Consider the following 26,000-nt stretch of genomic DNA (forward strand, 5'->3'; position numbering starts at 1 on the left):
CGGGTCACTGTCTGTGTGGAGTTTGCACATTCTCCCCATGTCTGCGTGGGTTTCCTCCAGGTGCTCCGGTTTCCTCCCACAGTCTGAAAGACAAGACGCGCTGGTTAGGTGCATTGGCCGTGCTAAATTCTCCCTCAGTGTACTCGAACAGGCGCCGGAGTGTGGCGACTGGGGGATTTTCACAGTAACTTCATTGCAGTGTTAATGTAAGCCTACCTGTGACACTAATAAATAAACTTAAAAGATATCAATGAATTGTTAGAAAGAGGCCATTTGGCCCGTCGTGTCTGCACTGGTTCTGCGAATGAACATTATGACTTGATACCATTCCCCTGCCTTTTCCCCGTAATCCTTGCACATTGTTGCTATTCAAATAATCATCAAATGTCCTCTTGAATCATAGAATCCCCACAGTGCAGAAGGAGACCAGTTGGGTGATTGAGTCTGTACCGACCATAATTCCAGCCAGACCCTATCCCCATAACCCTACATATTTACCCCGCTAATCCCTCTAACCACGCATCCCGGGACACTAAGGGGCAAATTAGCATGGCCAATCAACCTAAACCACACATCTTTGGATTGTGGGAGGAAACCGGAGCACCCAGCGGAAACCCATGCAGACACGGTGAGAATGTGCAAATTCCACACAGACAGTGACCCAAGCCGGGAATCGAACCCGGGTCCTTGGCGCTGTGAGGCAGCAGTGCTAACCACTGTGCCACCGTGCCGCACCCTCCATTGAGCCTGCCTCCACCACACTTCCAGGCGAGTATTCCATTCCCCAACCACTCGCTGGGTGAAAATGTTTTTTCTCACATTACATTTTTTCCTTTTGCAAATCGCGTTAAATCTGTATCCCTCTCGTTCTCGATCCTTTCATGAGCAGAACAGTTTCCCCCGATCTACTCTGTCCAGCCCCCTAATAATTTTGAACATCTCTATCGAATCTTCTCTCAGCCGCCTTCTCTGTAAGGAGAACAGTCCCAACCTCTCCAATATACCCTCCATCCTCTCGACGATGGCCTCGTGATATTATCGCGAGACTATTAATTCAGAAACTCAGCTAATGTTCTGGGAGACCCGGGTTCGAATCCCGCCACGGCAGATGGTGGAATTTCAATTCAATAAAAAAAATCTGGAATTAAGAATCTACTGATGACCATGAAACCATTGTCAATTGTTGGAGAAAAACCCATCTGGTTCGCGAATGTCCTTTAGGGAAGAAAATCTGCCGTCCTTACCCGGTCTGGCCTACATGTGACTCCAGAGCCACAGCAATGTGGTTGACTCTCAATTGCCCTCTGAAATGGTCCAGCAAGGCACTCAGTTCAAGGCTGACTAGGGACGGGTAGTAAATGCTGGCCAGCCAACGACACCCATGTCCCATGAAAAAGTACACTATTAATTTATTAGTCACATTAACACTGCAATGAAGTTACTGTGAAATTCCCCTAGTCGCCACATTCCAGTGCCTATTCGAGTCAATGCACCCTAACTAGCACGTCTTTCAGACTGTGGGAGGAAACCGGAGCACCCGGAGGAAACCCACGCAGACGTGGGGAGAATGTGCAAACTCCACACAGACAGTGACCTAAGCCAGGAATCGAACCCGGGTCCCTGGTGCTGTGAGGCAGCAGCGCTGACCACTGTGCCACCGTGCCGCCCTTTATGACTCCTATGATTCCCTGGATGAATAAAAAAATAACTGAAATTTCCCATCCCTGAAACCTCTTGTGCGCTCTCCCCATTGCGTTCACCTCCTTCCTATGGTGTGGTGCCCAGAACTGTACACAATGGCCGTAATTTACCACCTCACCCGCCCCAGAATCGGGGCAGGCGAGGCTCACAGAACGGCATTCTCCATTGGCCTCGGACGGGATCTTACGAGCCTCGGACGGGCGAGGCGGTAAAATTCCGGCAAACATTCCAACTGAGGTCTAACTAGTGTCTTGTGTAAGTTCGGTGTAACCGCCTTGCTCCTGTGAAATTATGTTACAGATGTGCAATCAATGGCGCACTTTCAAACTGTTAGAGGCTTCCCCCCCCCCCCCCCCCCTTCTCCCTCCCTCCAGCGCATTCCCGATGTGTCTGGAACAGGAATGTGGCTACAAGTCTTGAAATGAAGTGTCGATCAGATGGCACAGTGTTTAGCCACGGAGAGGGGCTGGGTGAGGTGGGTAGTCAGGTGCTGGGGTTCAGAGGTTCTGCGGAGAGCTGCCCGGGTTAGGGTTCGATGTTGCCACTCGAGCAGCTTACCACTGGGAGCCATCGCTCAGTGCCCCGAATCTGCCTCTCGCTCCATTCAGCACGAAGCAAATGCTTTAAATTTTCAGATTTCACAACAGGGTAGGATTTCCCTTAAAAAAATGTTTTTATTCATTCGTGGGACATGGGCGTCGCTGGCTAGGCCGGCAGTTATTGCCCATCCCTAGTTGCCCCTTGAGAAGGTGGTGGTGAGCTGCCATCTTGAATCGCTGCAGTCCTCGTGCTGCGGGTTGACCCACAATGCAGTTGAGGGCAGTTGAGCCTCAACCACATTGCTGTGGCTCTGGAATCGCATGTAGGCCAGACCGGGTAAGGACGGCAGATTTCCTTCCCTGAAGGACATTAGTGAACCAGATGGGTTTTTCCGACAATGGTTTCATGGTCATCAGTAGATTCTTAATTCCAGGAATTCCACTATCTGTCGTGGCGTGGATTCGAACCTGGGATTCGAACCTTGAATATTGCTGGATTGTCTCCCTGTCTGTGCGGTGGAGTGTTAACTGTTGGCGTGTCTCTGTACTTGCAGGTGGTGGTAGCTTATTCGCCATCCACGGAGATTGTGAAGCTTACGACACCAGGACGGACAGGTGGCACATGGTGGCCTCCATGTCGACGCGTCGAGCGCGGGTCGGCGTGGCCGCGATTGGAAACCGGCTGTACGCGGTCGGCGGGTAAGCAGCAACACCTTTCGCTGGTCTTCAACCTTGTTGTTCAGCGCAGGACGCAGAACCGCACTCTCTTCACAGGAACGGGACTGGGTTACGTCAGCAAGTTCCGCTTTTGGAAAGCAGTTTAAGAATTTAGCGCGGCATGGTGGCACGGTGGTTAGCTCTGCTGCCTCACAGAGCCAGGGGCCCAGCTTCGATTCCCGGCTTGGGGTCACTGTCTGTGCAGAGTCTGCACGTTCTCACCGAGATAAAATCAAATTACTGCGGATGCCGGAATCTGAAACAAAAACAGAAAATGCTGGAAAATCTCAGCAGGTCTTACAGCATCTGTGGAGAGAGAATAGAGCCAACGTTTCAAGTCTCTGAGAGAGACTCTGAGAGTTTCAAAAGCTCTGACGAAGGGTCACCCAGACTCTCAACGTTGGCTCTATTCTCTCCCCACAGATGCTGTCAGACCTGCTGAGATTTTCCAACATTTTCTGTTTTCGTGTCTGCAAGTTCTCCCCGTGTCTGCGTGGGTTTCCTCCGGGTGCTCCGGTTTCTTCCCACAGTCCGAAAGATGTGCGGGTTAGGTGAATTGGCCATGGGAAATGTGAGGGGTTACAGGGATAGGGCTGGGGGGGAGAGGGCCTGGGTAAGATACTCTGTCAGAGAGTTGTTGCAAATTTGATGGGCAGAATGGCCTCTTTTGCGCTGTAGGGATTCTATGAACATTGGGCCCTCTGGTTAGAAAGGTTACTGATTCATCATTGCTGGGAATATTGGGAGTTGAGTGATTAATTAGCATACTCGAGGAATAAAAGTCTTACTGGTTTAACGTCTGGAGGTTTTCAAAGAATCTTCACAGTGCAAAAGGAGGCCATTCGGCCCATCGAGCATGATGCACAACCGTGGTGGCACTGGTTAACATATTCTCTGTTTTAAAATTTGTTGGCCTATTTATCGAGCTCCCCGATGACCTATTAGCTAAGCAGCTCTTACACCAGCCTTACTGCGTCATGCCGTGTACACCATCCCTTTGGTAACTCCCCATTTCTTGGCTTTTCTCCAGGTATTAAGGGGAATCGATGGGGAAGATGAAGAGAAACTGGTTCCACTGGTTGGAGAGGGTAGGACGAGTGAGCATAGTTTAAAAATTAACACCGAATCTTGAGATGAGCAAACACATCCACGCTGTCTGGCTGGTAGATGTTTGGAGCTCTGCAAACAGTAACTGAAGCTATATTGATTATAATTCTTTCAACCTGAGATTGATAGATTTTTGTTATCCAAGGATATTACGTGATGTGAGGCAAAGGTCAGGTTTATAGAGTCACATTCGTAGAGCTTTACAGCGCAAACTGAGTCCCTTCGGCCCATCATGTCTGCGCTGGCCACCCAGCACCTATCTATTCTAACCCCATTTTCCAACACTTGGTCCGTAGCCTTGTATTGCTACAGTGTTTCAAGTTCTCATCTAAATGCTTCTGAAATGTTGTGAGAATGTTGTAAATATGGAGTTGGGAAATCAGTCATGATATTATTGAAGGGCCAAATGGGTTCCCTCCTAATCCTGTGTTCCTTTTAAACCACATGATCTTTCTTTTGCTTGTATTAACGTTTACCAATACGGCACATTATAAAGCCCAAGCAATTCAAATCATAAGATGTAAGAGCAGAATTAGGCCATTTGGCCCATCATGCCTGCTCCGCCATTCAATCATGGCTGGTAAGTTTCTCAACTCCATTCTCCTGCTTTTTCCTGTAACCTTTGATCCCCTTACCAATCAAGAACCTATCTATCTAAGTCTTAAATACACTCAGCGACCTGGCCTCCACAGTCTTCTGTGGCAATGAATTCCACAGATTCACCACCCTCTGGTTGAAGAAATTCCTCCTCATCCCCTTTACTCTGAGGCTGTGCCCTCGGATTCTAGTCTCTCCTATGAATGGAAACATCTTCCCCATGTCCACTCTATCCAAGCCTTTCAGTATTCTGTAAGTTTCAATGAGATTCCCCCCCGTACTCCATCGAGTACAGACCCAGAGTTCTCAAACACTTCTCATACGTCAAACCTTCCATTCCCGGGGTAATTCTCGTGAACCTCCTCTGGACCTTCTTGACGGCCAACACATCCTTCCTTAGATACAGGGCCCAAAATTGCTCGCAATATTCCAAGCGTGGTCTCACCAGAGCCTGATAAATCCTCAGCAATACATCCCTGCTTAACTTCCCATCTTCATGTCCATGGGGGAATGACCTGCACCAGAATGGTTCATAACGGGGATGTGACTGTAAAGGCCTCTGCTGTTGCTGGCGATTCCTTTGCTGACTGACGTTACCTCAATTACTCAGGTACGACGGCACATCCGACCTGTCGACTGTTGAGTCCTACGATCCGGTAACCAATTCCTGGCAGCCGGAGGTAGCCATGGGAACGAGGCGGAGCTGCCTTGGTGTGGCTGTACTGCACGGCTTGCTGTATGCAGCAGGGGGATACGACGGGGCATCGTGTCTGAACAGGTACTCGCATTTCTTTTTTGTGTTTCCTTTTGCATCTGTGTGTTTCATTCACTCTCTCCTGATTTTTCTCACTCTCCTGCCTGGTGGTGCAGATTGCTAGCGTCTTGTTCCATGCGTGGGTGCCATGCCTTGGTGAGTCCATCACCTCGAGCTGTTAGCCTATGCACCATCCTGGTCATACCAGCAGAGGTCACTGTGATCAGGAATAAGGGCACTGACCTGGGGTCGAAGCTTTCCTTTGCACGGTTCCGCACTCTGTATTAAATTTCTGTAAGAAGTCTCACAACACCAGGTTAAAGTCCAACAGGTTTATTTGGTAGCAAATACCATAAGCTTTCGGGGCACTGCTCCTTCGTCAGATGGAGTGGAAATCTGCTCTCAAACAGTGCAAACAGCAGAGCAGATTTCCACTCCATCTGACGAAGGAGCAGTGCTCCGAAAGCTTATGGTATTTGCTACCAAATAAACCTGTTGGACTTTAACCTGGTGTTGTGAGACTTGTCACTGTGTTCACCCCAGTCCAACGCCGGCATCTCCACATCATTAAATTTCTGTGTCAGCCGTGCTTCAGTGGGTAGCACTGGCCTCTCCAAATCAGAGGTTTGTGGGTTCAAATCCCAATCCAAACACAAAATCCCAGTGCAGTACTGAGGGACAGCTGCACTGTCAGAGGTGCCGGTTTTTAGCCCTGCCTGCCCTCTCAAGTGGACATCAAAGATCCCATGACATCTGTTTTGAAGGACAGAAGGGGTGCCTTCTCTTGTACCTGACCAATATTTATCCCTCAAAAAAAATCACGAAAAAACAAATAATTTGGTTATTATTGGGTGGCACAGTGCATAGTACTGTTGTCTCACCAGGGACCTGGGTTCAATTCCGGCTTCGGGTGACTGGCCGTGCAGAGTCTGCACGTTCTCCCCGTGTCTGCATGGGTTTCCTCCGGGTGCTCCAGTTTCCTCCCACAGTCCAATGTTGTGTAGGTTAGGTGGATTGGACATGGTAAATTGCCCCTTAGTGTCCAAAGATGTGCAGGTTCGATGGATTGGCCATGCTAAGTTGCCCCTTAGTGTCCAAAGATGTGCAGGTTAGGTGGATTGGCCATGCTAAATTGCCCCTTAGTGTCCAAAGATGTGCAGGTTAGATGAATTGGCCATGCTAAGTTACCCCTTAGTGTCCAAAGAAGTGCAGGTTAGGTGGATTGGACATGGTAAATGCGCGGGGTTATGGGGATAGGGCGAAAGGGAGGTCACGGGTGGAATGCTCTTTCGGAGGGACAGTGCAGACTCAATGGGGTGAATGGCACTGTGTGGATTCTGTTGCAATTTGGGAGCTTGCTGTGTTGAAACTGGATGCTGTGTTTGCTACATAAAGCTGACAACACCTCCAAAATATCTGATTGGCACTTTGTGCAGTACTTTGGAATGTTCTATGGGTTAAATATGAATGCAAATTCTTTTCTCTTCCGGGAATGCGAATCACTTTCAGTCATTGAGGCAGATTGGGAAACATTCTGACGTTTGATTCTGAGAATTGAAAAACATATTGGGGTAAATGTCGTCATGTGACTCTCCTGCGACATGTTGGGAACGAAGGTGCCGGTCGATAATTGGTTTGATGCCATGGCGATGTGTCGTGAACCCCATCTTCAAAAAGAACCTTCCAGAACATAGGGTGGAATTCTCCCACTCTGGGACAAAGTCCCATATCGGGGGTAGGAACGGAACACAGAGTGTTTCGCACTCTGGGGGCTGATGGGAAATAGGCCAACTGGCAACTGTCCAGTTCAGTTGTGGTGACAGTTCACTGTGATTTGTGTTATTGTGATTTAACTCATTACTATTGCCGTGTGTCAAACTCGCTCAAGGTTCTGCGGGGTTGAAGGGAGTGCTATATACGATATTAATTCTGATTTGAATCGGGATACGGGGGGAAAGGAGGGAATCAGGATATTAAATTTGATGATCAGCCATGATCAAAATGAATGGCCATGATGTGGAGATGCCCCCACTCACCTGATGAAGGAGCAGCGCTCCGAAAGCTCATGATTCCAAATAAACCTATTGGACTTTAACCTGGTGTTGTGAGACTTCTTACTGTTCCCACCCCAGTCCAACGCCGGCATCTCCATATCATGGCCATTCATTTTGATCATGGCTGATCATCAAATTCAGTATCCTGATTCCCCCCTTTCCCCCCATATCCCTCGATCCCTTTAGCCCCAAGAGCTATATCTAATTTCTTCTTGAAATCACACAATGTTTTGGCCTCAACTACTTTCTATGGTAGTGAATTCCACACATTCACCACCCTCTGGGTGAAGAAATTTCTCCTCACCTCAGTCCTAAATGGTTTACCCCCTTATCCTCAAACTATGACCCCGAGTTCTGAACTCCCAGACCATTGGGGAACATTCTTTCTGAATCCACCCTGTCTAACCCTGTTAGAATTTTATAAGTTTCTCTGAGATCCCCGCTCACTCTGCTACATTTGGAAATCTCTCAGCTGTTTTTGTCCCAGGGATAAGTCAAGACCCCCGTCAGTCCGAATTAGAAATTGCGGCGCTGTTTGCAAAAAACGCGTATCGACCTGTGAAGCACGAATGAATTTTTTTTAGCACAGGGTTGGGATGGGTAATTGTCACTTTGACTTGAAAAGTTGCCTCCTTCTGTTTTTGCATCCACAGTGCGGAAAGGTTTGATCCACTGACCGGAACGTGGTCCTCCGTGGCTGCCATGAGTATAAGGAGGCGCTATGTCCGCATTGCAACACTAGGTGAGCGATTGTTTTTTTCCTGTCGCGCTGTGGCAGCGAGTAACCGATTTAACACCAACCAAAAATATAAATACATCTCAAGAGTGTAAATGCCAAATCTAATTTAACCCAAGGGAAATTGGTTAAATTATTGCCAGACTGCTGGCAATAATTAGTCCCCTTGGATTTGGGATTACAGGTATTTTTTATTCAGTCGTGGGACATGGGCGTCGCTGGCTGGCCAGCATTTATTGCCCATCCCTTGTTGCCCCTTGAGAAGGTGGTGGTGAGCTGCCATCTTGAATCGCCGCAGTCCATCTTCTGTGGGTTGACCCACAATGCCGTTAGGGAGGGAATTCCAGGATTTTGACCCAGCGACTGCGAAGGAACGGCCGATATATTTCCAAGTCAGGACGGTGAGTGGCTTGGAGGGGAACTTGCAGGTGGTGGTGTTCCCATGTATCTGCTGCCCTTGTCCTTCTAGTTGGAATTGGTGGTGGGTTTGGAAGGTGCTGTCTAAGGATCTTTGGTGAATTGCTGCAGTGCATCTTGTAGATGGTACACACTGCTGCTACTGAGTGTCGGTGGTGGAGGGAGTGGATGTTTGTGGACAAGGTGCCACTCAAGCGGGGCTGCTTTGTCCTGGATGGTGTCGAGCTTCTTGAGTGTTGTTGGAGCTGCACTCATCCGGGCAAGTGGGGAGTATTCCATCAGACTCCTGACTTGTGCCTTGTAGATGGTGGACAGGCTTTGGGGAGTCAGGAGGTGAGTTACTCGCCGCAGTATTCCTAGCCTCTGACCTGCTCTTGTAGCCACTGTGTTTATGTGGTGAGTCCAGTTGAGTTTCTGGTCAATGGTAACCCCAAGGATGTTGACAGCGGGGGATTCAGTGATGGTTACACCACTGGTTGTCAAAGGGCGGTGGTTAGAGTGTCTCTTGTTGGTGATGGTCATTGCCTGGCATTTGTTTGCCGTTGTTCTGTCCACTGACCGGAACGTGGTCCTCCGTGGCTGCCCTGAGTATAAGGAGGCGCTGGGTCCAGAAGTTCCTACCACGGGCTGCCACAGCAGCGAATCCATTGTTGGCGCAATGAGTCTCTGGGCCTGATTTTACCATGTTGAGTCTAAGTGCCGAATCTGGACGTCAAATAGATCCGAGCCCGGAATCCTCTTTCCAGCGCGCCCATACGCGTTTTGCCGGCTCCAGTCCAAACCGCGCAGTGGGCGGGGCTTAGCGCTGCCGGAACGATCGGAGCTCTGAACTGCGCGTGCGCAGTCCGATTATAAAAAAAAAAATCTGAAGCAGCGCGCCTGGGCGGGAAAGAAAAAAGAAGTGGACAAGGCAGCCCGCTACCTACTGACGCTGCCTCACTCAAACCCACTGCCGGCCGCACATTCCTCCTATCGCACCCCGATCGACTAAAATCATTTTTTCAACGTATATTTGCACTGGGCTTTTCTTTCAGGTTAAAGTTTGTTTCTTTTTTTTTCTGTGATAAATAAAGACATTTTGAATGAAAACGAGCTGTGATCACCAGATCTACAAAGTAAACGTGAGGAAGAAAAGATAACTCGGAAGGAGCCCTCTGGGGGTAGTTGGTTTGAGACAAAACCAGGAGGATGGGAAAGCAGAACAGTATTAAACCCTCAGAGATAAGGTCGAAATAATCCACCTTTTGAGAACTTCTTAATGTTCCCAATTCCACAATTGTATGATACCATCGAGAGTGCTGGCTTGGAGTATTGTCTGATATCGTCAGTTAAAATTATCATTAACTCTTAGAACCACAGGCACTAAAAGTACACAGTAAGAGTTTTAACAACACCAGGTTAAAGTCCAACAGGTTTATTTGGTGGCAAAGGCCATTAGCTTTCGGAGCCCTGCTCCTTCGTCAGGTGGAGTGGGAGATCTGCTCCCAAACAAGGCACAGAGACACAAAATCAATTTTCAGAATACTGAATACAGGAAGAGATACGCTGCAGGAAAGGATGTCCCCATGGTACTTTGGGGAAACCATGCAGACGCTACGACAACGGATGAATGAACACCGCTCGACAATCACCAGGCAAGACTGTTCTCTTCCTGTTGGGGAGCACTTCAGCGGTCACGGGCATTCAGTCTCTGATCTTCGGGTAAGCGTTCTCCAAGGCGGCCTTAACGACACACAACAGCGCAGAGTCGCTGAGCAGAAACTGATAGCCAAGTTCCGCACTCATGAGGACGGCCTAAACCGGGATCTTGGGTTCATGTCACACTATCGGTAACCCCCACAGCTTGCCTCCTGGACTTGCAGAATCTCACTGGCTGTCCTGTCTGGAGACAATACACATTTCTTTAACCTGTGCCAAATGCTCCCTCCACTCACATTGTCTGTATCTTTAAGACTTGATTAGCTGTAGAGATTCGCATTCTAATCAGTATTCTGTAACTTGATTTTGTGTCTCTGTATGCCCTGTTTGAGAGCAGATATCCACTCCATCAGACGAAGGAGCAGGGCTCCGAAAGCTAATGGCATTTGCTACCAAATAAACCTGCTGGACTTTAACCTGGTGTTGTTAAAACTCTTACTGTGTTCACCCCAGTCCAACGCCGGCGTCTCCACATCATGACTAAAAGTACAGACAGAGAACATTCCCCCCCCCATCCTGTCCGTCAGTTATTTGCTAAACCAATCCAAAACTAACCTCACTGCACTGCTTCCAATGGTGTTCCTGCAGTGTCTCACACTTCAACTGTTTACCCATCTCGCTTCAGCTTCAAACTCGTCTTCAGTGTTCCACATATAATGCTCCACACGATGACATCACCTTCGTGCCTGCTATTACCAGTTACGAGTCTCATAAACAAATATCTTCAAAGGAGATGTCTAAATCCTGCCTTTAGCCCAGTTGACCCAGTACTGGTTAAAACCTTCATTAAGTATAGAGATATATATATATGTAAATTAGACTGAGGATCCCCTTCGTAAAATATACCTGGTGTCAACTCATAAACCTCTAAAATATTCACAAACTTGGATATTTGAATTGTGCCATTTTCACTTTTGCAGTCTATACAACTGAAGGCCCCCCTCCCCCCTTCCCCCCTCCCCCCTTCCCCCCCTCCCCCCTTCCCCCCCTCCCCCCTGCCCCCTTTCCCCCTCCCCCCTCCCCCCTTCCCCCCTCTCCCCCCTCCCCCCTTCCCCCCTCTCCCCCCCTCCCCAGCAGCGCACCTGCGAGTGCTCACTTGCTTTCCCCTCAATGCGAACAAGCAAACTGCATGGAACTTGCTGGAATGCTCTGTCAAACCGCCTGCAGCTGATCTGCCCTAACGAAAGGGCAGCTCCATAAGAAGCCCCAGAATGGACAGGCAGGCAGCACGGGATCATGAGCGGACGACCAGCCCCTCCCTGATTTTCCGATGAGGACCTGGGGAGGCTGCTGGATGCAGCAGCGGCGAGGCGGGCCACCCTCTTCCTCCCAGGAGGACGCAGAACCAGAGGGGCCGATGGCCGTGCGGCCTGGGAGGCAGTCGCCGCCGCGGTCAGTGCCGGGGCACTGCCCCCCCCCGAACCGCGAGGCAGTGCCGGAAGAAACTCAATGACCTCATCCGTGCAGCAAGGGTGAGTGCTGAACCCCATTCAGCATGCTCCCCCATATCTACCCCAGATCCTCCTATTCCCAGCACCCTGCATGCTTCCAGCGCCTGACCCCCAGGCACCTCCTTCCTTTCCCCCCCAAATGAGCCCCACTGTGTTTGCCCTCTAAGGGTCACCACCTGATTCTCTGTATGAGTCACACAAAGAACAAAGAACAGTGCAGCACAGGAAACAGGCCCTTCGGCCCTCCAAGCCTGTGCCGCTCCTTGGTCCAACTAGACCAATCGTTTGTATCCCTCCATTCCCAGGCTGCTCATGTGACTACCCAGGTAAGTCTTAAACGATGTCAGCGTGTCTGCCTCCACCACCCTACTTGGCAGCGCATTCCAGGCCCCCACCACCCTCTGTGTAAAAAACGTCCCTCTGATATCCGAGTTATACTTCGCCCCTCTCAGCTTGAGCCCGTGACCCGTCGTGATCGTCACCTCCGACCTGGGAAAAAGCTTCCCACTGTTCAGCCTATCTATACCCTTCATAATCTTGTATACCTCTATTAGATCTCCCCTCATTCTCCGTCTTTCCAAGGAGAACAACCCCAGTCTACCCAATCTCTCCTCATAGCTAAGACCCTCCATACCAGGCAACATCCTGGTAAACCTTCTCTGCACTCTCTCCAATGCCTCCACGTCCTTCTGGTAGTGCGGCGACCAGAACTGGACGCAGTACTCCAAATGTGGCCTAACCAGCGTTCTATACAGCTGCATCATCAGACTCCAGCTTTTATACTCTATACCCCGTCCTATAAAGGCAAGCCACCATTTATTTCATGGTTCCTTCTGTCTCCACAGAGGAAGCGCAACACTCGGGTGAGGTCGCAGACAGGGGGTGGTGAGCCAGACCTCCAGCTCCTCACCCCGTACGAGGAGCGGGCGCTGGAGCTCGCAAGGGAAGCGGAGACGCGGGCTGCCTGCGACAGCATGGTCGGCCTGCCATCCAGACGTGAGCACCTGTCATTCCTACACTCACGTCGAGGCAACCCTTTGGGGGTGCAAGGGGCAAGGTGTAAAGGAGGTGTATGAGGCATTGTATTCGCATTGTGAGGATCGTGGGTGCCTGGAACCCACTGCCCGGGGAGGTCGCGGAAGCGCAAACTATCGGGACATTTAAGGGGCCTGTCTACAGCTATCTGGATGGGATGGGAACAGAGGCATATGGGGGCAGAGAAATCAGATGGGCAGCCTGGTCGCTACAGGGTTGGATGTCCGAAGGGCCTGTCCCTGTGATGTCATTGTCTGGGTTCAGTGTTCTATGTTCCAGAGAGCCATGTGATTCATGTGTTTGTCATCCCGGATTCCTCTCCCTCCCTTGCACCTTGTGTCCTGTGTTTCAGGGGCAGATCCTGACGCCCCAGAGCCTTCTGGACCACAGGCCCCGGCTACAGCTCCCATCCATCCTGGGAACGATAGCTCGGACGAGTCCCCGGAGGATATGGGTGAAGGGACCTCCGTGGGTGGCACCGTTTATCCTCCAGCTTCTACCTCACAAATCACCATTGCAGAAACAGACACGTCGGTGGGTCCGGTTAGTGTTGAGGCTTCTGGGTCACAGTCTGGTGAACACGACACATCTGCTGATGTACATCGGGTGGAGGAGGAAACATCTGAGGCCTCTGGCATGCGGGGGCCTGCTGGAGGCGAGGACTCAGCTGGCCCCAGGCTACATGCTGGGCCTCTGAGATCACTTCTCCCTCAGCTGCTGGAGATGCAGCAACAGAGCCAGGGAATGCAGGAGGGGCTGACGGCCACACTGGACCGACTGCGAGGCCGCTGGGAGGAGTCCCAAAGCTTTCAGGTGGGCCAGCTATTGCCTGTCTTCCATGCTTCCCAGGCCAACACTGCAAGGGTGGCGTCTGCAGTGGAAAGCCTGGGGCAGGGGATCCTCACCATGGGTGGCAGGCTCCAAGCAATGGCCGAGTCACAGCAGGCCACAGCGGAGGGACTGAGCAGGCTTCTTGAGATTCTGCGGCCCATGGCTGAGAGGCTCGAGAGCTTGCAGGAGACCTAGAGGGACAGCACTGAGACACACCGGGCAATGGCAGCAACCCTTGAGAAGGTGGCCCAGTCTCAGAGGGCCATGGCTGAGGGCTTGCAGAGCGTGGCCCAGTCTCAGAGGGTACTTGCTGCGGCCATTGAGAGATGGCCCACGACTCAAGTGGCCACCGCGGAGGGGTCGACCGCCATGAGTAGGACGCAGGTGGTCCTCCAGGACTGGCAGTGCCAGGTGACGCCGGAGCTTCTGGAGGTCACTGCAGAGGCACCAGTGTCCCATGGATTGACCCAGGGGCCAAAAGGGACCCAAGGGAGGAGGAAGGGCGCGAACCCATGCCGGGGCTTTCCAGCTAGGAGACTGTGGCTGTGGCAACACCTTCCGACTCCCCCCTTCCTGACACTGGGGCATCTCAGGGGCAGCGGGATGAAGAGGGTGTCATGGAAACAACCCAGATACCTGGAAGCCGGCCAGGGCCCTCGAGGTCCAGGGCCTCCAGAGGACGCCCACCACGCGCATTGCAGGCCACGGGGCGAGGTCGGCAGCTGGCCCCCTCCACCTCCGATGTACATTCTGGGGAGTCACTGAGGCGCAGTGTGAGGCAGTGTAAGGTGAGGAAGTTGTAGTTGCTCTGAGGTGGCACGGGGGTGAAGGGCTGCTCTGGTTAGAAAGGACTGTCGGCACCTTAGTGTTTTCGTTTCTCAAGTTTCTGTGTTTCACCAGCTTATCTTCATTGTAAATAAATGTGTTTCCCCCACAACCACCTGCGAACAGGTTGTCTCGAATAGGATCCCTGCCCCATTGACGATCACCCGATGGATGCCTCATGGTGAGATCAGTCGGGGAGGCCCCTCAATGCGGTGTCACTGAGCAAAGGAAGTCACTGGTCTCTCATACCCCATGGGTGGTGACCCCCCGTCCCTCAACCCACCCGCCCCAGGGCCCTGTATGGGGGTTTCGGATCCCTTACCCACTAGACAGGTGTGGGCCCAGGTGCCAGCGTGCATGTGGATCTCAGGCAGCAGTCAGACTGGTTTGCACCAGGGCATCATCAGAATGGTGCTTGGCGAGTCGTCATCACCCTCCTGCCTGGAAAAAACATCGTGAGCACCGAGTACCCAGGCCCACCGCTCTGGTGTGACAGGATAACTGGAATGCTCTTTTCGGGGGGGGGCGGAATGGAACCCACAATCACCATCCCCTAGCGACTGAACCGCCTGGTTATCAGAGCCTCCCTAGCCACCCTCGCATGCCTCCGCTGCGATGCCAGCCCTGCACCACCTGGCAGGTGTTCCACGGTGCCCTCAGCCTCCCCTTCCTCCTCCTCCCCTTCCTCCTCCTCCTGCTGTTCATCCTCCCCAGTGACGGTCGGCTGGTCATTCTCCACGTCCTCTTCCTCCTCCAAGAGGTCCCCTCGCTGCAGAGCCAGATTGTGCAGGGCACAGCACACCACCACCACCATGCGGGAGGCGATCAGGGGGCTGTACTGGAGGGCCCCTCCGGATCGGTCCAGGCACCGGAATCGCATCTTGAGGAGCCCAATGCACCTCTCTACTGTCGCGCGGGTGGCTACATGGGCCTCATTATAGCGGGTCTCCGCCTCAGTCACAGGCCTCCGCACAGGCGTCATCAGCCATGTCCGAAGCGGGTAACCCATATCACCCAGGAGCCACCCCCACAGCCTGGGCTCCTCCTCAAATGCTTGCGGGATGTCTGACCTCCTGACAATGAAGCTGCCGTGCACGCTGCCTGGATGTCTGGCGCAGACGTGGATGATGGTCACGTTGTGGTCACACACGATTTGTACATTCAGGGAGTGAAACCCCTTCCTATTGACAAATCGTCGTGGATTCTGTAGGGGAACCCTGAGGGCGACATGGGTGCAGTCGACTGCCCCCTGCACATTCGGCATCCCCGCAATTGCCACGAATCCTGCAACCTGGGCTTCCGGATGGGCCGGGTCCAGGTTGAATCTGATGTACTGCCCAGCCCGGGCAGACAGGGCTTCAGTGATCTGCTTGACACAGGGTGTGACTGAAGACTGGGAGATGCCACAGACATCTCCGCTCGGGCTCTGGGAGGTGCCAGTCGCATAAAGGTTCAGAGCAGCCGTCAATCTGACAGCCACTGAGAGTGGGTGCCCCCCCCCGCCCCGCGCCAGGTCCTGCAACAGGTCGAACAGGTGTCGCACGGTATCCTTTCGGAGTCGGTGGCACACGGTGTCCGACATCTCCTCGAAGGACACTCGTGCACGGAACTGCCGGGGTCTCTGCTCCCTCCGTCTCCGAAGCCCCCGCTCTGGGTGAATGGCAGCCATCTCCTGCCTCTGATGGTCGTCTCCCTCCGGTCCTGCAAGTGGTACGGCCTGGGGCTCCTGGGCCCGCAGTTCTTTCTCCATGTCGTCCTCCTCAGCTCCAGCAGCAACCAGAAGAACAGCAAGATCGATTGGTTGCATCGCAAAAGCCATCTCGTCACTCTGAAAGGGGAGGGGATAAGGGGGGGGGGGGCTGTGGAGGTGGATTGGGGGGAGGCGGGGATGAACAAATGTTGGAGTCATGCTTGCCCCTAGCACATCAACAGTCACAGCCCCCCCATGCCCCCCAATCCCTCCAGCCACATGCTCCACACAGTCACAGCCCCCGCCATGCCCCCCAATCCCCCCAGCCATGTGCCCCACACAGTCACAGCCCCCCCATGCCCCCCCAACCCCCCCCAGCCACATGCCCCACACAGTCACAGCCCCCCCTCCCCACACAGTTGCAGAGCCGCCACCGACCCGGGACAGCGGAATGTCTGCGACTACAAGACACCCGTAAGTACCGGAGAGCTTTCGGACGTCACGCACCTACCTCCTCGCCAACCCTCACTGAGGAAGCGCCGGCTTCCGACTTTTATCCAGCAGGTCGCTAAAAGCGCGGATCCGGATTGGGCCGCGCGGTGGTAAAGTGGGATTTGGCGGTCGAGTTGGGCGGGCGGTTCATTAAATCATCGGGCCAGCCCGAATCGGGTGTCGGTAAAGCCGCGATCTGCTCGGAATCGGGTGCAGATCGCAGTATAGGCCCGACACCCAACTTTACCGCAATTTCGCGCCCAAGTTTTGGTAAAATCGGGCCCAATGTCTGGGAACGTATGACAAGAGTTGAGAAGAGCCTAAATTTGCTGCCCTCTCATTATCACCGGCATAAATCAAGCCCGTCAGTCCAAATTAGAAATTCCAGCGCTAGTCGCAAAGCACACAAATAAATTTTTTTGCACCGATTCAGATGGGTACATGACACTTGCCTTTAATAGTTGCCCCCTTCTGTTTTTGTATCCACAGTGGTTAGCACTGCTGCCTCACAGCTCCAAGACCTGGGTTCGATTCCCGGCTTGGGTCACTGTCTGGTGTGGAGTTTGCACGTTCTCCCCGTGTCTGCGCGGGTTTCCTCCGGGTGCTCCGATTTCCCACCACACTCCAAAGATGTGCGGGTTAGGTTGATTGGCCATGCTAAATTTCCCCTTAGTGTCCTGGGATGTTTAGGTCACAGGGAGGGTAAATATGTGGGGTTACGGCGATATGGGCCTGGGTGGGATTGTTGTCGGTGCTGTGGGCCAAATGGCCTCCTTCTGCCATGTAGGGTTTCTATGATATTGCCAAGTTGGCTGGTCCTATCCAAGGTGGCGTTATAGTTGGCACCGTGGTGGAGAGATGTGGGTCCAACCTGCGTCCCCACTACCAATTGTCATCCAGGGACCAGTGCGCGGGGGGGGAACGGATTAGGTTACGATGCCCCACATAGTTGAATAGCTCACTGTCAAAACTCATGTGGTCAGAAACTTGCACGGCAGCGAAGGGTTGCTGGTGCCTGTTCAACCACATGTTGGCCTGCAGCCAGATTGGAACTCGTCATCACGAGAGCCTTATCCCCCGATTTTAACCTATCGCTCTTGGTGGGTCAGACATGTGAGTACACCTGGGGTTCCAAGCAGGACTTGGGAGCCTGTGAAGGTTGGGAGCTTGTAGCAACATGTTGGACCTTAGTTTCTGGGGTTAGTTTAGCCTGTAGAGGTTGTCCGGGAATAGCGACCATGTTGACTCAGGTTGTTGCCTCGATTACTATATTAACTAGAACTCAGAGTGATATCTACCAATTAGAGTCTACGGTTCCACGCTGCTTTCTCCATGGCAACACCTCGGCCAATCAGAATCAACTTGCCGGCCAATCAGAATCAACTTGCCAACCAATCAGCACCCGCCTTGTTGTGATTGTTTTGAAATTCTTTATCTATCCTGCTGAGTTATTTTTTATTCCTTCATGGGACATGGGAGCCGCTGGCTGGGCCAGCATTTATTACCCATCCCTAGTTGCCCGAGGGCAGTTGAGAATCAACCACATTGCTGTGGCTCTGGAGTCACATGTAGGCCAGACTGGGTAAGGACAGCAGATTTCCTTCCCTAAAGGACATTAGTGAACCAGATGGATTTTTAGAGCCATAGAGGTTTACAGCATGGAAACAGGCCCTTCGGCCCAACTTGTCCATGCCACCCTTTTTTTTTAAAACCCCTAAGCTAGTCCCAATTGCCCGCATTTGGCCCATGTCCCTCTATACCCATCTTACCCATATATCTGTCTAAATGCTTTTTAAAAGACAAAATTGTACCTGCCTCTACTTCTACCTCTGGCAGCTTGTTCCAGACACTCACCACCCTCTGTGTGAAAAAACTGCCCCTCTGGACAATCGACAATGGTTCAATGGTCATCAGTAGATTCTTAATTCCGGATATGTCTCATTGAATTCAAATTCCACCATCTGCTGTGGCGGATTCGAACCCGGGTCCCCAGAGCATTAGTTGAGTTTCTGGATTAATAGTTGAGCGATAATACCACGAGGTCATCGCCTGCAAAACATGCGAAATGAAAAACTTCCGCAATGCGTTTCTCTTTTCGAAGTTATCCAACTTAATGAGTCAAAGTCCCAGGAAGAGATGACTTCTCAGTCTTACTGGAGTGGGAGAGCCTCCATCCGGGAGAGCCTCCATCCGGGAGAGCCTCCATCCGGGAGAGCCTCCATCCGGGAGAGCCTCCATCCGGGAGAGCCTCCATCCGGGAGAGCCTCCATCCGGGAGAGCCTCCATCCGGGAGACTCCATTCCCTGTCAACAGGGTCTGAGCAAAGATAGGCAGCCCTTGCAGCCTCAGTGATCAGCCCTCACCCCCTCCCCATTCACCCGGGTTTTCCCCTCTGTTTCGCAGAGCCTACCAGCGCCCCCACCCCCCCCCCCCCCCGCGCCCCCCAAAACCATCTGACATATTTAATTATTTTTATCACTTCAGATTGAGGTACCCACGCTGCCTCAAAACTACCTCTGGAGCGCCCGCCTCACCCAGTGAGGCTGCAGTCAGTCCTCTGACTGAGTCCCCAGCCTCAGGGAGACGTCAGCTATCCCTAACAGCACAGCAAGCTGATTGGCGGAGTTGCTGACAGTGCCGGGGATTCTCAGAGGATACAACGGGATAGAGATAGATTGGAGACTTGGGCAGAGAAACGGCAGATGGAGTTTAATCCGGACAAATGCGAGGTTGATGCATTTTGGAGGATCAAATTTACGTGTGAATTATACTGGAAATGGCAGAACCCTGAGGAACATTAACGTGCAGAGGGATCTGGGTATGCCAGTTCTCTAAAAGTGGCAACACAGGTGGTCAAGGTGATTAAGAAAACATGTGGTATGGTTACCTTCACCAGCTGGGGCACTGAGTCCAAGAGTTGGGAAATCATGTTGCAGCTATGTAAAACCTTGGTCAGGCCGCATTTGGAGTATTGCCCGCAGTCCTGGCCACCACACTCCCAGAAGGACATGGAAGAGAGTGCAACGAAGGTTCACCAGGATGTTGCCTGGTCTCGAGTGTGTTGACGATGAGGAGAGGTTGAATAAACTAGGATTGTTTTCACTGGGAAGATGGAGGCTGAGGGCAGACCTGATAGAGGTCTACAAAATTATAAGAGGCATAGACAGGGTGGATAGCCAGAGGCTTTTTCCCAGGATGGAAGGGTTGACTACAAGAGGGCACAGGTTCAAGGTGAGAGGGGGAAAGTTTAAGGGAGATGTGCGAGGGAAGTTTTTCACGCAGAGAGTGGTGGGTGCCAGAGGAGATGGTGGAAGCAGGCACATTTGAAACATTTAAAGGGCATTTGGAGGGGTACATGAATAAGGAGGGAATAGAGGGATACGGACCGAGTAAGAGCTGAAGGTTTTTTTTTCAGTTTAGTTTGGGCATCATGATTGGCACGGGCTGGGAGGGCCGAAGGGCCTGTTCCTGTGCTGTATTGTTCTTTGTTCTAAGCCTGAAGGTAGCTGATTAGGAGACTGGGAAATAGCTCCACCACCCCCCCTCCCCCCCCCCCCCCGCAATCTGGCTCCCAACAAGTGGGACCCTCGGAATGTCCATTTGGTCCCGACAACACAGCCCCTGAAGCAGTTTTATTGTAGAATGACTGATGAGCCTTGGGTCAAGGGTTACATTGGCCGTGTTCCTTTCGAGGAGAGGGGGCCGTGGGTGTCTTACTGTTGGAGCACGAAACTTGCAAATAGTGTTGGTTGGATGTATTCCTGGAGGCCTCTTCCTGTGACCTCTCACCTTTCCTCGCCATGTCTTAATGTTTTTAAAACTGTCAATTAAATATCTTCAAACCAATGGGGGGAAGGATCACAGTTTTTATTGCCCTTTTTGCATCAGGATTTCCTCATGACAGTCTCTCAAAGTTAATGTTAATCTGCCATTTCTTGCCCTATCCTCCTAACCCCGTGCATTTACCATGGCCAATCCACCTAACCTACACTGGGACACTAAGGACAATTTAGCATGGCCAATCCACCTAACCTGTGGGAGAAAACCAGAGCACCTGGAGGAAACCCACGCAGACACGGGGAGAATGTGCAAACTCGACACAGACTTTCACCCAAGGCCGGAATTGAACCTGAATCCCAGGCGTTGTGAGGCAGCAGTGCCGCCAAATCAGGCTGACTAGTCAAAGAAACCCACACGAATAAGTCACGAAATGTGCTTTAATGATGCTGTCCTTTCAGATGGAAACCTCTACGCTGTTGGTGGATATGATAGTTCCTCGCACTTGGCAACAGTCGAAAAATACGATCCACAGGTAACTGATCTCCCAGAAGTATCTGTTGTTTGTCCAGCCCCATTCTGTCCTCGGGAAAGAGTGTGGATTTGATCGGTGTCGCAATGGGTTTTCTAAGGAAGCTGGCGTGGTCATTTCTGGCGGTGATGTTAAGTTCACCCACTCTGTATCCTGCACATTCCTGCATCGATATCACTTCAAAGTCTTAGAGTGGGCGGGGGGGAGGGCTGGGAGAATTGGAAAAGCGTGAGCAGAGAGGATCCCAATGTTCACCAAACCCGCTGCAAACAATTTCAAAAGTAGATAAACGGAGGTCAGATTTCCCGACTGGGCATAGATCACGAGCAATGGGCAGTGTGTACCGGAGTTTCCTGTCTCCGGTCATAAGAACATAAGAAATAGGAGCAGGAGTAGGCCATCTGGCCCTTCGAGCCTGCCCCGCCATTCAACAAGATCATGGCTGATCTGAAGCGAATCAGTTCCACTTACCCGCCTGCTCCCCATATCCCCTAATTCCCTTATCGATCAGAAAACTATCTACCCGTGATTTAAACATATTCAACGAGGAAGCCTCCACCACTTCAATGGGCAGAGAATTCCAGAGATTCACTACCCTCTGAGAGAAGAAGTTCCCCCTCAACTCTGTTCTGAACCGGCCCCCCCTTATTTTGAGGCTGTGCCCTCTAGTTCTGGTTTCCCTTCTAAGTGGAAAGAATCTCTCCACCTCTACCCTATCCAGCCCCTTCATTATCTTATATGTCTCTATAAGATCACCCCTCATCCTTCTAAACTCCAACGAGTACAGACCCAATCTGTTTAATCTCTCCTCATAAGCTACACCCCTCATCTCCGGTATCAACCTGGTGAACCTTCTCTGCACTCCCTCCAAGGCCAATATATCCTTTCGCAAATAAGGGGACCAAAACTGCACACAGTACTCCAGTTGCGGCCTCACCAGTGCCTTGTACAGTTGCAGCAAGACCTCCCTGCTTTTATATTCTATCCCCCTCGCGATAAAGGCCAACATTCCATTCGCCTTCTTGATCACCTGCTGCACCTGCAGACTGAGTTTTTGCGATTCGTGCACAAGGACCCCCAGGTCCCTCTGCACAGTCGCACAATGTAATTTTTCTCCATTTAAATAATATTCCAATTTACTATTATTTCTTCCAAAGTGGATAACCTCACATTTGCTAACGTTATATTCCATCTGCCAGATCCTCGCCCACTCGCTCAGCCTATCCAAATCTCTCTGCAGACTTTCCGCGTCCTCCACGCAATTCCCTTTCCCACTCACCTTCGTGTCATTGGCGTGGTTTGCCAGCCTCAGGGGTACCGATCCTGAGCAGGGAGGCACACACCTGTGATGCCGAACAGAAAGACAGAACTTGCACTTCTGCTGTGCCTTTGATGACCTCGCTGCGTTCCAAAGCGTGCCGGCCGATTTGCACACAGCAAGATCCCACAGACAGAAATGCAATAATGGCCAACTAATCTGTTTTTTTTTTAGTGGTGTTGATTTGAGGGGTAACTATTGGCCCGGACATTGCTACATGCAAACAAAACTGAGTGACCTGGGCAAGTGGCCTGGGGCTACAGGTGAAACCAAAAGAGAAAATGCTGGAAAATCTCAGCAGGTCTGGCAGCATCTGTAAGGAGAGAAAAGTGCTGACGTTTCGAGTCCAGATGACCCTTTGTCAAAGCTACAGGTGATGGTTTGCCCACCTTTGTGTCCTCAGACAGTAGTATTGTCACTTGGTTCTCTGAGTGATGCAGAGAGGAATCGATCAAATCTGTAATTGGAAAAGTTTCATCTTGAGGTGTGTGAATTGACATGTTTCCACAGACTGCATATCTTGGTTATAAATTCTCCGCTTAGATGTCGTTCTCTCCACTGTACAACGATGCGGGAGCAGCAATTTGTAACATCATGCGCCAGTAGATGTCACACTTGACTTTAGTATTCATTGGAAGTGAGCTACACAGTGGAATGTACTCGTGTGTGCATTGTGCTTCACGTTGTGCTTGTGTGTGCGGTTCATAGAATCTCCACAGTGCAGAAGGAGACCATTTGCCCATCGAGCCTGCACCGACGCTCTGACAGAGTACCTTACCCAGGACCTCTTCCCCACGCTATTCCAGCAACTCCACACATTTAGCATGGCCAATCCACCTAACCTACACATCTTTGGACACTAAGGGGCAATTTACCATGGCCAATCCACCTAACGTGCACAAGTTTGGACATTAAGGGGCAATTTAGCATGGCCAATCCATCTAACCTGCACATCTTTGGACACTTAAGGGGCAATTTCGAACCCAGGTCCCTGACATTGTGAGACAGCAGTGATAACCACTGTGCTACCATGCTGCCCATATAAGGCATTGAATAGAATCCCTACAATGCAGAAGGAGGCCATTTGGCCCAAAGAGTCTGCCCTATTCTCCCATGGAGCATCCCAACCAGGTCCACCCACCCCCCCCCTGCCTTATCCCCGTAACCCCACACACTCATCCCACTAATCCACCTGACCTGCACATCTTTAGACACTGAGGGGCAAATTAGCATGACCAATTCACCTAACCTGCACATCTTTGGACTGTGAGAGGAAACCGGAGCACCTGGAGGAAACCCACGCAGATACGGGGAGAACGTGCAGACTCTGCACAGACAGTGACCCAAGCCGGGAATTGAACCCGGGTCCCTGGCGCTGTGAGGCAGCAGCGCTAACCACTGTGCCACTGTGGGACCGAATCAGAGACCTTTTGAAAATCCAAATGCACCAGATCCACTGGTTCTCCTTTAGCTTATCTACAGGTAATATCCTTAAAAACCTCCCGACAAGCTTGTCGAACATGATTACTCTTTCATAAATCCATGTTGACTTTGCTCAATTTTATCGTTCTTTGCTAAATGACCAGTTATCGAATCCTTTCCAGTAGATTGTAACATTTTCCCTACTACTGACAAGTAGTCCAACAAACACCGGGGTGGCACGGTGGCACAGTAGTTAGCACTCCTGCTTCACAGCACCAAGAACCCGGGTTCAATTCCAGGCTTGGGTCACTGTCTGTGCGGAGTCTGCACATTCTCCCCGTGTCTGCGTGGGTTTCCTCCGGGTGCCCCGGTTTCCACCCACAGTCCAAAAGACGTGCTGGTTAGGGTGCATTGGCCATGCTAAATTCTCCCTCAGTGTACCCGAACAGGCGCCAGAGTGTGGCGACTAAGGGATTTTCACAGTAACTTCATTGCAGTGTGAATGTAAGCCTACTTGTGACACTAATAAATAAACTTTAAAAATATCAAATATTCGATTCCCGGCTTAGGTCACTGTCTGTGTGGAGTCTGCACATTCTCCCCGTGTCTGCATGGGTTTCCTCCGGGTGCTCCAGTTTCCTCCCACAGCCCGGAGTTGAGAGGGTTGGCTTATGAGAAGAGACTGAGTAGACTGGGGCTATACTCATTGGAATTCAGAAGAAGGAGGCGGGGTATAAGGTTATGATGGGAATAGATAAGATAGAAGCAGGGAGGTTGTTTCCACTGGCGGGTGAAACTAGAACTAGGGGGCATGGCCTCAAAATAAGGGGAAGCAAATTTAGGACTGAGTTGAGGTGGAACTTCTTCACACAAAGGGTTGTGAATCTGTTGAATTCCCTGCCCAGTGAAGCAGTTGAGGCTACCTCACTGAATGTTTTTAAAGCAAGGATAGATTTTTGAACAGTAAAGGAATTAAGGGTTATGGTGAGCGGGCGGGTAAGTGGAGCTGAGTCCACAGAAAGATTAGCCATGATCTTATTGAATGTTGGAGCAGGCTCGAGGAGCCAGAGGGCCTACTCCTGCTCCTAGTTCTTATGTTCTTATGACTATATTTTAAAACTCAGAAGGCATGCTGGGTTGGCTGAAAATTGACCGCATTCCTGAAAAGTACACAGCAAGCAAAACAAGTTTTAGTAACAACAGCTGCAAAACCTGTGTTTGCCAGACAGGGGCAAACTGCAAGGGCACTCGCAATAACATGATAAGAATTAACATATAGTTTGGAACTGCCTGTTCAGTGGGCAGTTTGTTTTGTTTTTGAGATCCTGTCCAGTACAGTACAGTGGCCCCGCAGCCAATCCCGAAATTTGCTCTTTCTTTTTGCTTCTGTAATGATTTAATTTTAATTTCCGTACAGTAAAAGGAATTCCTCGTACAAGTGCTGCCCTCGTCTATTCAAAGGAATGAATGGACCCAACACTTCTTCTATCAACACTCAGGGTTGTAGCTAATCTGGTCCCAGGAGATTGTTCATCCCTCAGTCCGGTTAACTTTTCCAGTAATACCTTTTAACTCAACTTTTAGTTTTCTTCCTCAGTTTCACTTGGCACTTGGCCGCCGAGCATTTTTAGGAGATTTTCTGTATCTTCCTTTGTGAAGACGCACGCAAAGTAACTGCTTAGTTTCTCGGCCATTTCCCTGTTCTCCTTTACGTTGCTTGGTGTGGAGTTCTGCTTTAAGAATGATTTTTACTTATTTTACTGCAGATATTTCTGATTTCTCTTTCAGACTACGCTCATAGATAGTCCCTAGCTTTCTTTGTCAGGGAGAGAGTGTTTAAGTTATATACAGCTAACTGCAGGAGAGTAAGAAAGAGCCAGTTCCATTTATTCCAGCAGAAGTGATTGTATAAATTCACCTTTAGATGATAAACTTTGAAGCAACTCCAGTGGGATCAAATATAATATGGCCAGAACAAAGAAAACTCTTGTGTTGCTAAAATTCTGCATGTGCGCATATGCATGTGTATGATATGCACATGCATGTGCGAGTGTGCACATGCGTGCGTGTGTGCACATGTGTGCGTGTGCACATGTGTGCGTGTGTGCACATGCGTGCGTGTGCACATGCGTGCGTGTGCGCACATGTGTGCGTGTGTGCACATGCGTGTGTGTGTGTGCACATGTGTGCGTGTGCGCACATGTATGTGTGTGCGTGTGCATGCATATGTGTGCATGCACGCATATGTGTGCATACGCATGCATGTTTGTGTGTATGCATGCATGTGTGTAAGTGGGTGTGTGTGCA

At 51.0% G+C, this 26,000-nt stretch overlaps 1 protein-coding gene across 1 annotated transcript in view; it reads left to right on the plus strand.

The window, feature by feature from the left end:
* klhl17 (kelch-like family member 17) overlaps nucleotides 1–26,000 on the plus strand; it is a 101,685-nt gene that overhangs the window by 64,993 nt on the left and 10,692 nt on the right. The window contains exons 10-13 of the mRNA XM_078238737.1: nucleotides 2,795–2,939; nucleotides 5,272–5,439; nucleotides 8,123–8,211; nucleotides 20,883–20,956. Coding sequence (XP_078094863.1) covers nucleotides 2,795–2,939; nucleotides 5,272–5,439; nucleotides 8,123–8,211; nucleotides 20,883–20,956 — 476 coding nt within the window. The remainder of the gene's footprint in view (nucleotides 1–2,794; nucleotides 2,940–5,271; nucleotides 5,440–8,122; nucleotides 8,212–20,882; nucleotides 20,957–26,000) is intronic.

Source organism: Mustelus asterias, chromosome 22 (genome assembly GCF_964213995.1).
Source record: "Mustelus asterias chromosome 22, sMusAst1.hap1.1, whole genome shotgun sequence".
Classification (NCBI taxonomy): Eukaryota; Metazoa; Chordata; class Chondrichthyes; order Carcharhiniformes; family Triakidae; genus Mustelus; species Mustelus asterias.